This window comes from Herpailurus yagouaroundi, unplaced genomic scaffold (genome assembly GCF_014898765.1).
Source record: "Herpailurus yagouaroundi ecotype Mexico unplaced genomic scaffold, PumYag 165, whole genome shotgun sequence".
NCBI lineage: Eukaryota > Metazoa > Chordata > Mammalia > Carnivora > Felidae > Herpailurus > Herpailurus yagouaroundi.
The window spans coordinates 1,279,253-1,292,908 of record NW_024412406.1 but is presented as its reverse complement, the minus strand read 5'-3'; the positions used below and the strand labels follow the sequence as shown (position 1 = coordinate 1,292,908).

The 13,656-nt window shown below is 39.5% G+C and overlaps 1 protein-coding gene across 1 annotated transcript in view; it reads left to right on the top strand.

Moving 5' to 3' along the window:
• Positions 1-178: 178 nt before the first annotated feature.
• The window catches only part of CA13 (carbonic anhydrase 13), a 49,902-nt gene continuing 36,424 nt past the window's right edge, over positions 179-13,656 (top strand). The window contains exon 1 of the mRNA XM_040487474.1: positions 179-296. Coding sequence (XP_040343408.1) covers positions 179-296 — 118 coding nt within the window. The remainder of the gene's footprint in view (positions 297-13,656) is intronic.

Below are 13,656 nucleotides of genomic sequence, written 5' to 3'. Positions count from 1 at the left end.
CGGAGTCCCACCCACAGAGCGCGGCCTGACGCAGACGAAGCCCCGCCTACCAAACGTAGTTCCGCTCAGGAGCGGGTTCCCACCCTCGTAACGTAGTCCCGCCCATAGAGCCTGCTCAAATGCTGAGCTCCTTCCAAACCTAGCGAAGCCCCGCCCACAGGGTGAAATTCCTCCCACCATGGGAAATCCCGCCCCTAGAGCATCCCTTACTTTAGGCAGCATTGAGGATTCGTACGCTGCTCCGGCAAACTGGAGGCGTTGGAGACGCAGCCAAGCAGGACTTCCAGGGCTGATGGGTATGTGCACAGAAAGCACTGAGGCGTTTCTGAGGTTCCGAGCCTTAAAGACAGTCACCAAGGGGTCGGCCCTCAGCCGCAGACTCCTGACTGGCTCTGCCCAAGCTCCCAGGAGGTGGCGCTGCGCACCTCTGGGTGGTGTCCGGGGCTTGGCCGGAGGTGCAAAGAACCTTGTTGGCTGGAGAGATGGGGGCTATAACCTCGAAAGGGGACGTTTGGAATGAGCGAGGAGATGGAATGCTTTCTCGTGTAGTTTCCTTGCTCCAAAAAGAGAATTTCTAACAGCACAGCCGAGGTACTAGAAAATATAAAAAGAGAATAATTATCAGGGAACTTAGAAAAACTTAGAAGAAACATTTTTTGCCTTCTGGTTGTGAGTTCTTGTGTATTTCTCAATTAAGACATTTTGGGTTGAGTTTTCTAGAAAACTGATTCAATTCTACTAAGAGGAACTCCTCATTAAGTTTTCACATGTTTATTTTGATGAGTTCATAGGAAAATCCAGATTTTAAACGCATGTAGAAGTACTAACATTCATATATCAATTTATTACTTTCAAGAGTTTAGCCTACACTAAGTATCAAAATAAAGCCATAATTCCACTCTCCTTTTGCACGGAAGATACTAGCTACCAAGGTTCATATTTTAAGCTGTTGACCGGCATTCACAAAACTAGTACTGAACAAAACCAAACTAGGATCTTTGTGGGTTGGCTCTGGGTCAAATTTTCCGCCCAAACAGCCACTTGCCTGCTTATAGGAAGATGAGCCGCTTATACAATAAATTGTGTTATTATGTTAATATTCATCACAAAAAACTAGGGGATATATTAAGGAAAGAAATAATTAAATAATTAACTGTCAGTGTGTTTATTCAAATATTGTATTCCAAGAGTGACTTTTTAAAAAAATTTTTTAACGTTTATTTCTTGAGAGAGAGACAGAGCATGAGCAGGGAAGGGGCAGAGAGAGAGGGAGACAGAGAATCCGAAGCAGGCTCCAGGATCTGAGCTGTCAGCACGGAGCCTGACGTAGGGCTCAAACTGATGATCCGGACCTGAGCCGAGGTGGGTCGCTTAACCGACCAAGCCGCTCAGGTGCCCCTAAGAGTGACTTTTAAAAAACAACTTAAAATGCTGGTATAAAATACCAGTAATGTGCGGGGGCAAAACCAAAATTACAGAAAATCATCAGAATCTTTTACAAGGCCCGAGTTATCCACAAGTACTGAAGCAAATAAGGCAGGTTTAATTATGGTTACTTGAATGTGAAGTTACTGATGTATATGAGGAAGACAAATAGATGTAACAGAATGACATCATAGTGTTTATGAAAACTTATGGGACTGGCTCTTTTATTTGAAATGGTGAGATAAAGATACATCCAGCAAAGAAATAGCATGGTTATACAGGCAAAAGCAGAAGCATTGTATGAGGTGTGAGTGAGAAGTCATGGATTTCTGTTTTACCTTTCTCACCAACCAATAGTGTGATTATGAACAAGTTACTTCATTTCTCTGTGCTTCCCTTTCCCATGTGTAGATGGCCATTCATAGAGTATGCCCACTTCAGAGAATGTCCATTCTGTTCAGCATCCTTTCTGAGGAACCATTCTTCTCCCATTAAGTGGTCCTGGTTGAGCTGATAATTACAGTCCTCCTTGAAAGATTTTCCAACTAGAGCTGGTGAGGAATGCTGTTTCCTGCATTTAGTGTTTTTGTATTGGGATGATGTGAAATTAGGGCTGCTATTAGCCATCTCCTCCAGCAACTTGCAGGAGGCCTGTCTGCAGTGGGAGGGAATGAGGGCAAATTACAAAATAGAACAGATCTGACTGAACAATAGAACACAGGACCCTGATGATGTCATTTGAATCTTTGGATTCAGCCATAGATGCAAGAAAGATCTATCCCTAGACTTCTCAGTTACCTAAGCAAAAACATTGTGTTTTTTTGGCTTCAGTGGTCTGGGGTTATTATTATTTTTTTAAATTGTACCTAAAAAAGTCTTTATTCCTGTCCAACCTACTTCACAAGACTATTGTGCAGAATTAATAAAATACAAAGCAGGAAAGCATAAGATATTAGGACAAAAGAAAGGATCATGCTAGTTTTCTAAAAGCTATTTATGAACCAAATGAATCATATATAAAGAAAAAAATAACTTCAAGTTTTCTAATCTTTAAAAATACATGCAAATATCATTTCACATTTTCCCGACAACCTTAAAAATAAAATCATAAGTAGAAAAAACATTTTTCGGAAACACTAGTTTTCCTGTTGAAACTTAGCAATGCAGAGTTCTGTATACAGATCTGGTCCTCAAAGAACTGTCTTAAAAGTAATTCAACAAGTAAACAGGGATAGTTAGGGGGAATAAGAAAATGAGTGCACACACAAATAATTACAAACCATTCATAACAAATCTCATAGCCCTTTACTGGAACAAAGCCAGTCTTGTATAAATGATACGCTATGATAAACTTGTTTTATCGGTTCAACTTTATTCTCCCCAGTGCTCAGTTTCATTTGATCACAATAGTTTGAACACCTAGGCTCTGTGGGAGCTCAGAGAAGTACACGATCATTGCTTTCTCTTAAAGGGAGCACAGTCACCTGGGAGAGACAGATGTGTGCACATGGAGTAATCATTGAAGACAGAAAGTGGTAAGGACTGTGATAAATGCAAAATGATAAATATAAAAATGTATTATTTAAGGAAGAAAATAATTTTGCACTCTGGAGACATTCATGTTAAAGTTCTCATCTGACTGTCTTAAAGCAGAAATCAAACTACAGTTCAAAGGCCAGATCTAGCCCACTGCTTATTTTTGTACAACCCATGAGCTAAGAAAGGTTTTACATTTTAAAATGGGAGGAAAAATCAAAATAAGCACAATTTATTGAGACACATAAACATTCTATTAATATTTCAGTGTCTGTAAGTATAATTTGATGGAACACAGCTACACTTATTTGTTTACATATTATATATGACTGCTTTCACACTACAACAGCAGAATTGAATAGTTGTGACAGAGATTGCGTAGTCTGCAAAGCCTAAAATATTTGCTATCTGGCCCTTTACCAATTTTAAAACTTTTAAAAACTTGACCAACCCATCTTAGAGGATGAGCAGCATGGTAGTGTAACTGGTTGTACTAGTATTAGTATTTTATACTCAAGCAATACAAGTCTTAGAAGAATGAAGGTCACTTTTCCTCCCAGAATTCTTGGGTAGCTAGATCTTTTACATCATGAGTCTGAGTTTCTTTGTCTCTAATGGTTATCGATGGTTTTCATGTGTCTGGGCTGAAAATTGAAGTTTCCAGATATTTTCCAGACATCCCCACCTGGATCTTCCTTAGGGAATGGAAAAGGGAAATGGCTTAATCTTAGGAGAGAAGATGAGCTTCTGGAAATTGAAGAAATGTGCAGGGGAGAGGGTGGTTAACAGTTTTCTGTAAGTGCCTGAGACTTTTGTCCCTCTGGCACATGGCTTGAGGAGAAGTAGCATAAGATCTCTCTACCAACAAGGGTTACAGAAAGGATGGAGCTTTCTGTCTGCAAAGGAAATCTAGGCATTGATATTGACAATTATAGCAGCCACTGTGATGGACTGAAGACCAAAAAAGTTTACGTTTTCTGGATTTGGGATAAGCCATTCACTTCCCATGTACTTGAGACTGAGATGAAATTTTTATACCTAGCCCATGTACTCTTCAAGGGCTCGTCTATTACTCAGGCGCCTTTGCATCCCCATGTAGGATTCTCTATTTCCAGTTCATAGGAGATGTGGCATAAACATTTGCTAAATGAAATAAAACTCCCTAAATTATAAACAGGTGAGCAAGGTATTATAGCCAATATACTAAAAATGACTTTAAAGCTCTATCATCTTTACCATGACAGAAAAATACCTAGAGGAACACTTCTTTTTATCTTCGTGTGGCACTATTCCTTGGAAATTATAGGTGCTCAATAAATATGTTTTTAATTTAATTAAACAGATTTTTATCCAGAGTTATCTCCTAGCCAAGTACCTAGAAATCCTGAAATCCAGTCACAAAGGAATGCTTGTATATGAAATATTTGAAGGTTAACGGTCAGGGGTGCCTGGGTAGCTCAGTCAGTTAAGGACTCTTGCTTTTAGCTCAGCTCATGATCTCACCATTGTGAGATAAAGTCCTGTCAGGCTCCATGCTGGCAGCACAGAGCCTGCTTGGGATTCTCTGTCTTTCTGTCTCCCTCTGCCCCTCCCCTGCTCACACGTGCAAATGCACATGCCTGCTCTCTCTCTCTCAAAAAAAAATTAAAATTAAAATTGAAAAAGAATGGTCAAATACATAGCACAAAGGCAATAAAAATATTCAAAGGGTACATGAAGTCCTTTCACATTTGTTTTTCAGCTGACATTGTTATGTTCAAAGTCTGCACAGACTAAAGTCAACAGTTTTTGACTCTCATCTTTGTGTTGTTTTATAGCAACCCTGTTGTGCTGAAATCTTACTAAGAATTCCACGGGCATCTATATTTTAATAAAACCAAAAAATGCTGAGGACTAAAAGTTCTCACAAACATTTGGCTCCTTAAAGACTTGTTTTTCTTTTGGATTAGAAAAGTCATGAAGAGTCAATGTAGAAATGGAAAATTCAGAAAAGTATAAAGAAGAAAACAAATAACCAGCAATTATTACATTCTGATTTTCCTCTCCATCTACTGTCTCTCATTTGGATTATTGTAATAGCTTCCTATCTGGTTTCCCTGCTTTAATCTCTATGCAAGCCCAGCGGCCAGAGGAATCCTGCTAAAATGTTAATCAGTTCATGTCATTCCTCAGCTCAAAATCCCCAATGTTCCCCACATGATTCAGAATAAAAGCCAAGTTCTTTAAAAGCCTGTGAAGCCATGTGTGACCCCCCTCCCCCACTTTGCTCCCACTGCTTTCTTACTGTTCTATAATCCTGGCCAGGTGTGTTCCTCCTTCTCAACCCTTCTGCCCCTAAATATCTGCAAGGCTCCTCTCTCATGTCTTTCAGATCTTCTCTCAGATGTCTTCTTTTCAGTGAGGGCTTCCATGACTGTAAAATTCCAAGTCCTCCTACATCCCTTCTCTGCTATCCCATTATTGTCACATAGCCTACCATATATTTATTCATTTTGTTTTTTATCTCTCTGCCTGCTAGAATGTAAGCTCCATAAAGGCAGAGCTTTCGGGGCACCTGGGTGGCTCAGTCAGTTAAGTGTCCGACTTCCGCTCAGGTCATGATCTTACAGTTCGTGGGTTTGAGCCCTGCATCAGGCTCTGTTCTGACAGCTCAGAGCCGAGAGCCTGCTTCGGATTCTGTGTCTCCCTCTTTCTCTCTGTCCCTCCCCCGCTCACATTCTGGCTCTCTCTCTCGAAAATAAACATTAAAAATTAAAAAAAAAAAAAAAAAGGCAGATCTTTCCACCTGGTTTTGTTTGCTACTATATTAGCTTCCTAACATGTAACAAATCACCCCAAAATTTAGTCACTCGCAACAACAATCCTCATTTATTATTTCATAATTTTAGTGGGTATGGAATTTGGGAGGGGTTCTGCTTGACAGTTCTGGCTCAGGGTCTTTGCTGAGGGTTCACTTAGATGTTTGCTGGGACTGTAGTCATCTGAAGGCTTGACTGGGGCTGAGGGATCTACTTTCAAAGCAACTCATGCAGCTGCAGGTCGGTGCTGGCTAGTGCCAGGATGCTTGAAATCATTCATCTCCAGGAGGACCTCTCCACAGGACTGTTTGATATTCTTAGGATGTGGAAGCTGGCTACCTCCAGACTAAGTGATCCCAGAGAGCAAGGGAGAAACTGCAATGTCTTTTACGACCTCGACTCAGAAATCACACCCTACCACTTCCATTCTATTTTATTAATTACGTATGCCCATCCTATTCAGTAAGGAAAGAGACTACACAAAGAATTAAATCCCAGGAGGTGAGGATCATTGAAGATTATCTTGGAGGCTGACTAGTACAGCTGCTATATCCCCTGTGCCTAAAACTGCCTAGCATCTAAAGGTAATCTGATAAATATTTGGAACAATGAATAAGTTCCACCACTCAGATTTTCAAAAATATATTTCTTTGCAGCTTTTTTTTAGAGCAATTGTGCTATGTTATTTATTAAAAATTGGAGTTTCTCTCAGGATAAAAATTTATAACCTATAGATATAAACATCTACTTATTAATAAGTATATTGAAAATATATTTATGTCTTTCTAAAATTACATCTTTTTGATCTATAATAAATTATTTCAACTCTCTTCTTAACATTGACATTTCTGTTGTTTCTGGATTTTTTTTCTAATATAAATACATTGTGATGAACATCTTTGTACATAAATCTTTGAGAAGATCTAATATTTTAGGGAGCATAGTTTAAGAATAAGATCTCAGGTTATGAACACTTAAAGTACTTGATTTAAATTACCAATTGTTTTCAGAAAGACCGTATATTTTACAATTCTACCAACAGTGTGTGAACGTGCCCAGTTCACCATGTCCTTATTGATATGGAGTCTTTATACTTTTTAAGAAGCTGAGATTTTGATGAGGAAGACATAGCATGAAGACCTCTTAACAATTTCTCATCTTTTGAATTTTGTTTCATGTTTATAGCTTAGTTTTCTTTTTTTCTTTTGTCATAGTAACTGGTTGTTTAGGAGTTAAAATAGACAAAATGTAGAGGTAAAGGGAGAAAGAGAAAAGCAGGAATCGGTATGAGTATTAAATGTTTTTAAATGTTTATTTTTCAGAGAGACAGAGTGCAAGCAGGGGAGGGACAGAGAGAGAGGGAGACACAGGACCTGAAGCAGGCTCCAGGCCCTGACCTCTCAGTACACAGCCCGATGCAGGACTTGAAGTCGCAAACTGTGAGATCATGACCTGAACCGAAGTCAGACACTTTACCCACTGAGCCACCCAGGTGCCCCTGATTATTAAATTTATGACTTGTGCAATTGGGTGGATCGTGGTGCTATTTAATAAGATGGAGAAAACTGTGGGAGGGAAACTGGGACAGGGAGGAAATAAATAATTCCATTTCAGACACCTTAAGTTGCAGCACTTGGATGCAATTCAGTGGATCTAGAGCTATCCTGCCCAATATAGTAGCCACTCACCACATGTGGCTATCAATCACTTGCATGCACTAGCCTGAACTGAGATATTCTGTAATAGTAAACTATGCATCAGACTTAAAGACCTAGTAAGACCAAAAAAAAAAAAAAAAAAAAGTAAAAGGTATAATTGTGTCAGTTAAGATTCATTCACGAGACAGAAATCATATAATATTTTGAATAGTAAAAGTTGACATAAAGAATTGTTAACTATAACAAGGAATAAGACGTAAGAGAACTGTAAAGAATATCCTTAGGCTAATGGAGAGTCTCTGAGGAAGGACAAACTTGGAAGTTGGCCTCCTCTCCAAGACTGGGATTCAGATCACTGGAGAAGGTGTAGCTGCAGCCCATTGGATGGCAGAGAAGTTCATGGGGTGGCCCAGGCCAGAGCTGGTCCATAGTTGGCAGGCAAGCAGGAAACACCCCTCTGGGGTACAGTGAGCTAAATCTGGCATGCAGGTGTGCAAAGGGACTCAGACATTGGGAACCACCTCTCCAGCAGGGTGGTACACAAGCTAGAGGGCAGTGTCTGTTTCAGAAGCACCATGGGAAACACCATCCATGCTGCAGTCTGCCTGGGGCCGGTGGGCAGGTGTGGAGAGGGAATAGAGGCATCTACTTGCCAGAAGAGGAGCATGAGAGCCAGGGTGTTTGGCGTTTACTTCGGAAGTTACGATGAGAGGGTTACTGGGTTCGGGCTGGGGCTATGAACTTGCTGAGGGACTGCACACTCTTGGTGTGAGGCTGGCCAGAGCAGCCCTGCATGTCCATCCACACACGTCTCTGCCAGGAGCCCAGCAGGAGCAAGAAGAAAACAAAAATGCAGCACACCAGAACCAGGAAACTGGTCCCTGTCCTGAAATGTCCCTCTACTGAAAAAAGGTTGGCATTGTGCTTGCTGCAAAGAAGAAATTCTTAAAGCTCCATTATCACAGAGCAGATAATGTGTGGTGAACTCAGAACTGAGGAAGAATGCATTGATCACTGACACACTCATTAATATTTTTATATTGATTCATGTTAAAACAAATATCTTGGATATATGGGGTTAAATAAGATCTATCATTAAAACAAATTTTCACTTTTTTAAAACATTTTTAATGTAACTAGTTGAAAATTGAAAGTCAAAAATATGGATAACATATGTGACTCATACTACGTTTCTCTTGGATAGTGATGGAATATATTTCTAAACTAGGTATATTATGTCCATAGACGTTGGTGGAAATTCCTAAGAGAAGAGTGTAGAGAGAGAAGAGATCCCGGTAGAAAGTCCCAAACCCTTAAAATTTAAAGGTTGGTTTGATGGTTAATGTTATGTCCCAACTTGACTGGGTCACAGGATGCTCAGATATTTGGTCAGCCATTATCTTGGGTGTTTCTGTGAGGGTGTTTGTCAAATGAAATTAGCATTTAAACCAGTAGACTGAGTAAAGCAGGGTGCTCTCCCTAATGTGGGTGGGTCTTATTCAATCAGTTGAAGATCTGAATAGAATAAAAAGGCTGACCCTCTCCTCAGTAAAGCAGAATTCCTCCTGCCTAACTGCTTTTGAACTTGTACATCAGTTTTTTCCTGCCTTCAGACTTGAACTGAAACATTGGCTCTTCCAAGATCTCGAGCCTGCCAGTCTTCAGCCTGGCATTAGACCATTGACTTTCTCATTTCCAGCTTGCCAACTCATCCTGTGAATCTCAGGACTTGTCAGTTTCCATAATTGTGTGAGCCAATTCCTTATACTAAATCTCTTTTTTATTTTTTATTTTTCCCCACCCCTAAATCTCTTCTTAAACACACACAAACACGCACACACACACACACACACACACACACTCACACACTCACACACACACACATGCGCGCGCGCATGCACACACACACACAGACACACACACACACACACACACAGACACACACACACACACACACAGAGTGTGGTTCTTTCTCTGGAGAAACCTTACTAATACAGTTGGGTATAGAAGAACCCAAGGAACAGCAGACAGGATGATGGGCAACAAATGGGAGCAATATGTATGTTCAGGGGGGGGATTTTTCCCTCTAAAAAGAGAAAATTCTAGAACATATTGGTATGCTGATGGCAATGATTAACAGGAAGTGGAGTTGGTAACTTGTGTTATAAAGGATATAATGGTATGTGTTTGGTGGGAGTAAGAAGTTTTGCTAGGTAATGCTGGTGCATCAAATCTTTGGTGGCAAAATGGTGGTGTCCAGGCAGGGAACTTCTTGGAGCAGGGGTCTATCAAGCCTTTCTTGATGGTGAGATGGGGATTTGGGTACTGCTATTGAGAGAACAGACTGCCCTTTCCTACAGGACAGAAGAAGGTAGATTAACATTATAAGCACTGATGACAGAATGCCTGTTAACACCCCTAATTTTCTCTGTTGTTGTATTTCAAAGAGTTGACAACAGTAGAGTAAAATTGACTTATTTCCAAATCAGCTTATTCCAAGCTAATAACAGTTAATTAAATTCTTCGATAGTTGAGTTATTTTGCCCTGAATTATCTAGGCTTTTCAACACTGATCTGACGTCTAAACAACTTTATTTCCTTTTAAATAACCTTTCCTTTTAAATAATCTCTGCTTTTTTCTTTCATGCTTTATCTACTTTTATAATATGCTATAAAATAGGGTGTGATAAATTTCTGTCAGAAGACTGCATGAGATTAAACAAAAGAACAAAAATGTGGAAGGTAGGGTTTTGGCAATGGAGGTTCTTGTCTGACAACACAGGACAAAATGTTTGGCTCCAGTTTCTGAAAGTTATTATCTGAAAAGAGACTTCAGAGGTGATACATTAAAGCTGTCTTTCCAATTCTGGTCTGAGAATTCCCATCTTGGCATGAAACCTAAGTCATTTGGGCAAGTCCTGAAGCCCCTTTGGGAGATTGCATTATGCAATCCTAACCTTAGGATAACTTTAGGAATGGAAACTAAAGAAATCGAAACCCCCATATATCAGCTCCATAAAACCTACACGCTCCACAAGATATCAAATGATAAGACAGTCTTGTGGTTAATAAATCCCAGCTGTGCAAATCACAGGGCTTGAATGAAGGAAATGGCCACAGACTGGGGAGCACCTTGGACTTGGGACTCTGCAGACTGGGGCTATGTCCCTAACTATGTGGCCTGCCTCTCTAGGTAACTGAGGAACCTTGCTCATCTCAGTTTACTATTCAGTAAAAATCAGATGACAATGGCCACTTGGGTTCACATTCAGAGTTTCTTAAAAAGAATCCCTGAAAAAAAATGCATCTCAAAGAGGGTCCATATATATGTCCTAATAGAATAAGATTGATTCATACTTTGATAGTTTCTGAATATGTTACCATCCTTAATTAAATATTTTTATGGCTAGAGTTCTAACTTACAAGTGCTGCTCATAACATACAGTGTCTGGTTCACTGAAGAGGAGAGCTGACTTAACCATGCTTTGTGGCAAAGGAAGCTTGAACTGGATCTAATTGTATTGAGAGTGAAGTAGAGCTGATACACATATGTCTGGTCAGGATTCCTGGGTTCTCTGGTCAGTGTTAATCTTCCTCTACTTGTTTACACTTGATGGTATTGAACCTGGAGACAGGAGCTCTTTGTTAAGGAGAAAACCCACACCTAGCTATAAAGGTTATTTAGCAAATTAATGGCTCATTGATTTGAGAAAGCAGGTTTCTGTTGCCCTAGATGATTTTGGAAAAATTAAAAACCTACAAAAAGTTGTGAGAGTAGTAACATGAGCACCCAAATATCCTTTAGCTAGAGTCTCCAGTTATTGACTGAGACATCTGAGAGTCAGTTGCAAACATAAAGGACTTCAGCCCTATTGCTTTGGCATTTATCTCCTAAAGTATGGCCAGTACCGTCACCACACCTATGCAAATGAACATCAGTTCAATAGTATCACCTATATGCTGTCCATGTTTACATTTCATTGTCCCCAAGGCATGTACTGCACCTTTTTTTCCAACCTAGGATCTAATTGAGGGTCACACATTATGTTTGGCTGTAACATATATTTTTGTTTCTTAATTCCAGGCTGTGGGAATATCCTATTCCCCAGGAACCTTTCACCTGGAAGTTTTAACACCCATTATTGATCCTTGCCTGAACCAAATATTACATTGGCCTTGCAAAAGTTATTGCTTTATAATTCTATCACTTTATCTGTATTTAGTGGCTTGCATTCTCTCATAAAGGAACATTTTTTCTCTTTTTCTCTCAGTATCACTATGGACTCATGGATATTTTGTGGAGTGGAAGTTATAATCTATTACTGTCACTCTTTTTGATGGCCAAATTGTCCCCAATTTGGCAGCAGGACCTCTTACATGCTACCTCCTGTTTCTCTCTCTCTCTCTCTCTCTCTCTCTCTCTCTCTCTCTCTCTCGTGTGTGTGTGTGTGTATTTTACATGAGTCCATTAGTATTTTGTGGGTTTATTTTGCCTATTTTTTTAAAAAAGACTATTTATTAGAGTAATTTTGAGTTCACAACAAAATTGACAGGAATGTACAGAGAGTTCCTATATACCCTCTACCCCCTGCTCCAACATGGAGGCTAACCTCCTCCATTATCAACTTGTTCTTCCAGAGTCTTTTTTTAATTGCAAATGATGAACATACATTGATACATCCTAATCACCCAAAGTTCATAGTTTATCTTAGGGTTCGCTGTTGGTGTTTTATAGTCAATAGGTTTGGACAAATGTATAATGACATGTATTCATCATTGTAATAGAATACAGAGTATTTTATTGCCCTAAAAATCCTCTGTGTTCTGCCTACTCAGCACCTGCCTCCCCTCACCCCTCACTTCTTGGCCAGCGCTGATCTTTGTACTCTCTCTATGGTTTTGCCATTTTCAGTATGTCCTACAGTTGGGATCATACAGTATGTGGTCTTTTCAAATTGGCTTCTCTCACTTACCAATATGGCATTTAAGTTTCCTTCATGTTTTTTCATGGCTTGATAGCTTATTTCCTATTAGTACTAAATAATATTCAGTTGTCTGGAAGTACCATTCACTTACTGAAGGACATTTTGGTTGCTTTCAAGTTCTGGCCATTATGAATAAAGCTGCTATAAGTGTCCATATGCAGATTTTTATGTGGACGTAAGTTTTCAACTCATTAGCATAAATACTGAGTAGCGTGATAGCTGGATCATATGGTAAGAGTGTGTTTAGTTCTGTAAGAAACCGCCAACTGTTTTCTAAAGCGGCAGTACCTTTTTGCATTCCCATCATGAATGAATGAGAGTTCCTGTTGCTCCACAGCCAACATTTGGTGTTGCCGGTGTTCTGGATTTTTGCTATTCTAGTAGGTGTGTAATAGTATCTCATTTTGTTTTCATTTGCATTTTCCTGGTGACATATGATGTGGAATGTCTTTCACGTGCTTGTTTGCAATCTGTATATCTCCTTTGGGAAGATATCTGTTAAGGTCTTTGGGCCATTTTTTAATCAGGTTGTTTTCTTGTTGAGTTTTAAGAATTTTTTGTATATTTTGGATAACAGTACTTTATTATATATTTGTATATAAATATATACATATATCTATTTTGTGTTCTGTAGTGAAAGTGAACATAAATAAAACTTTTATTATTGTAAGTTTGGCCACGGGGTGCCTGTGTGGCTCAGTCGTTAAGTGTCCGACTTAGGCTCAGATCACATCTCATGTCCATGGGTTCAAGCCCCATGTCAGGCTCTGTGCTGACTGCTCAGAGCCTGGAGCCTGCTTCAGATTCTGTGTCTCCCTCTCTTTCTGCCCCTCCCCTGCTTTGTGCTCTCTCAAAAATAAATAAATGTTAAAAAATAAAATAAAATAAAGTTTGACTACTACTATACTGGCATAAATAAACCCAACTGTACCAGAGAATATGGAAGAGAAAACTTGGGCTTTCCATTAGATGTAAGAGGAGCATAAAATTTATTGTACTTATGGCTGTATAAAAACTTTTTTTCTGTTGCATTCTAACCTCATTAAGAATTACAGAAGCAGAAGGAGGTGCAGGCTGCACTATGAAGTATTTAGGTCAGGTCTAAAGAATAGTTCAAATTGATCCCTATTTAGTGGTCCCTAAACAATACGGTGGTTACCAAAAGAGGTACCTCCTGGGACTTTCAATTACCACATTAGGCAGCTGCTGTGTGGATTGCAAGAGAAAGTGAAAGATGATAGTTAAACAGCCATC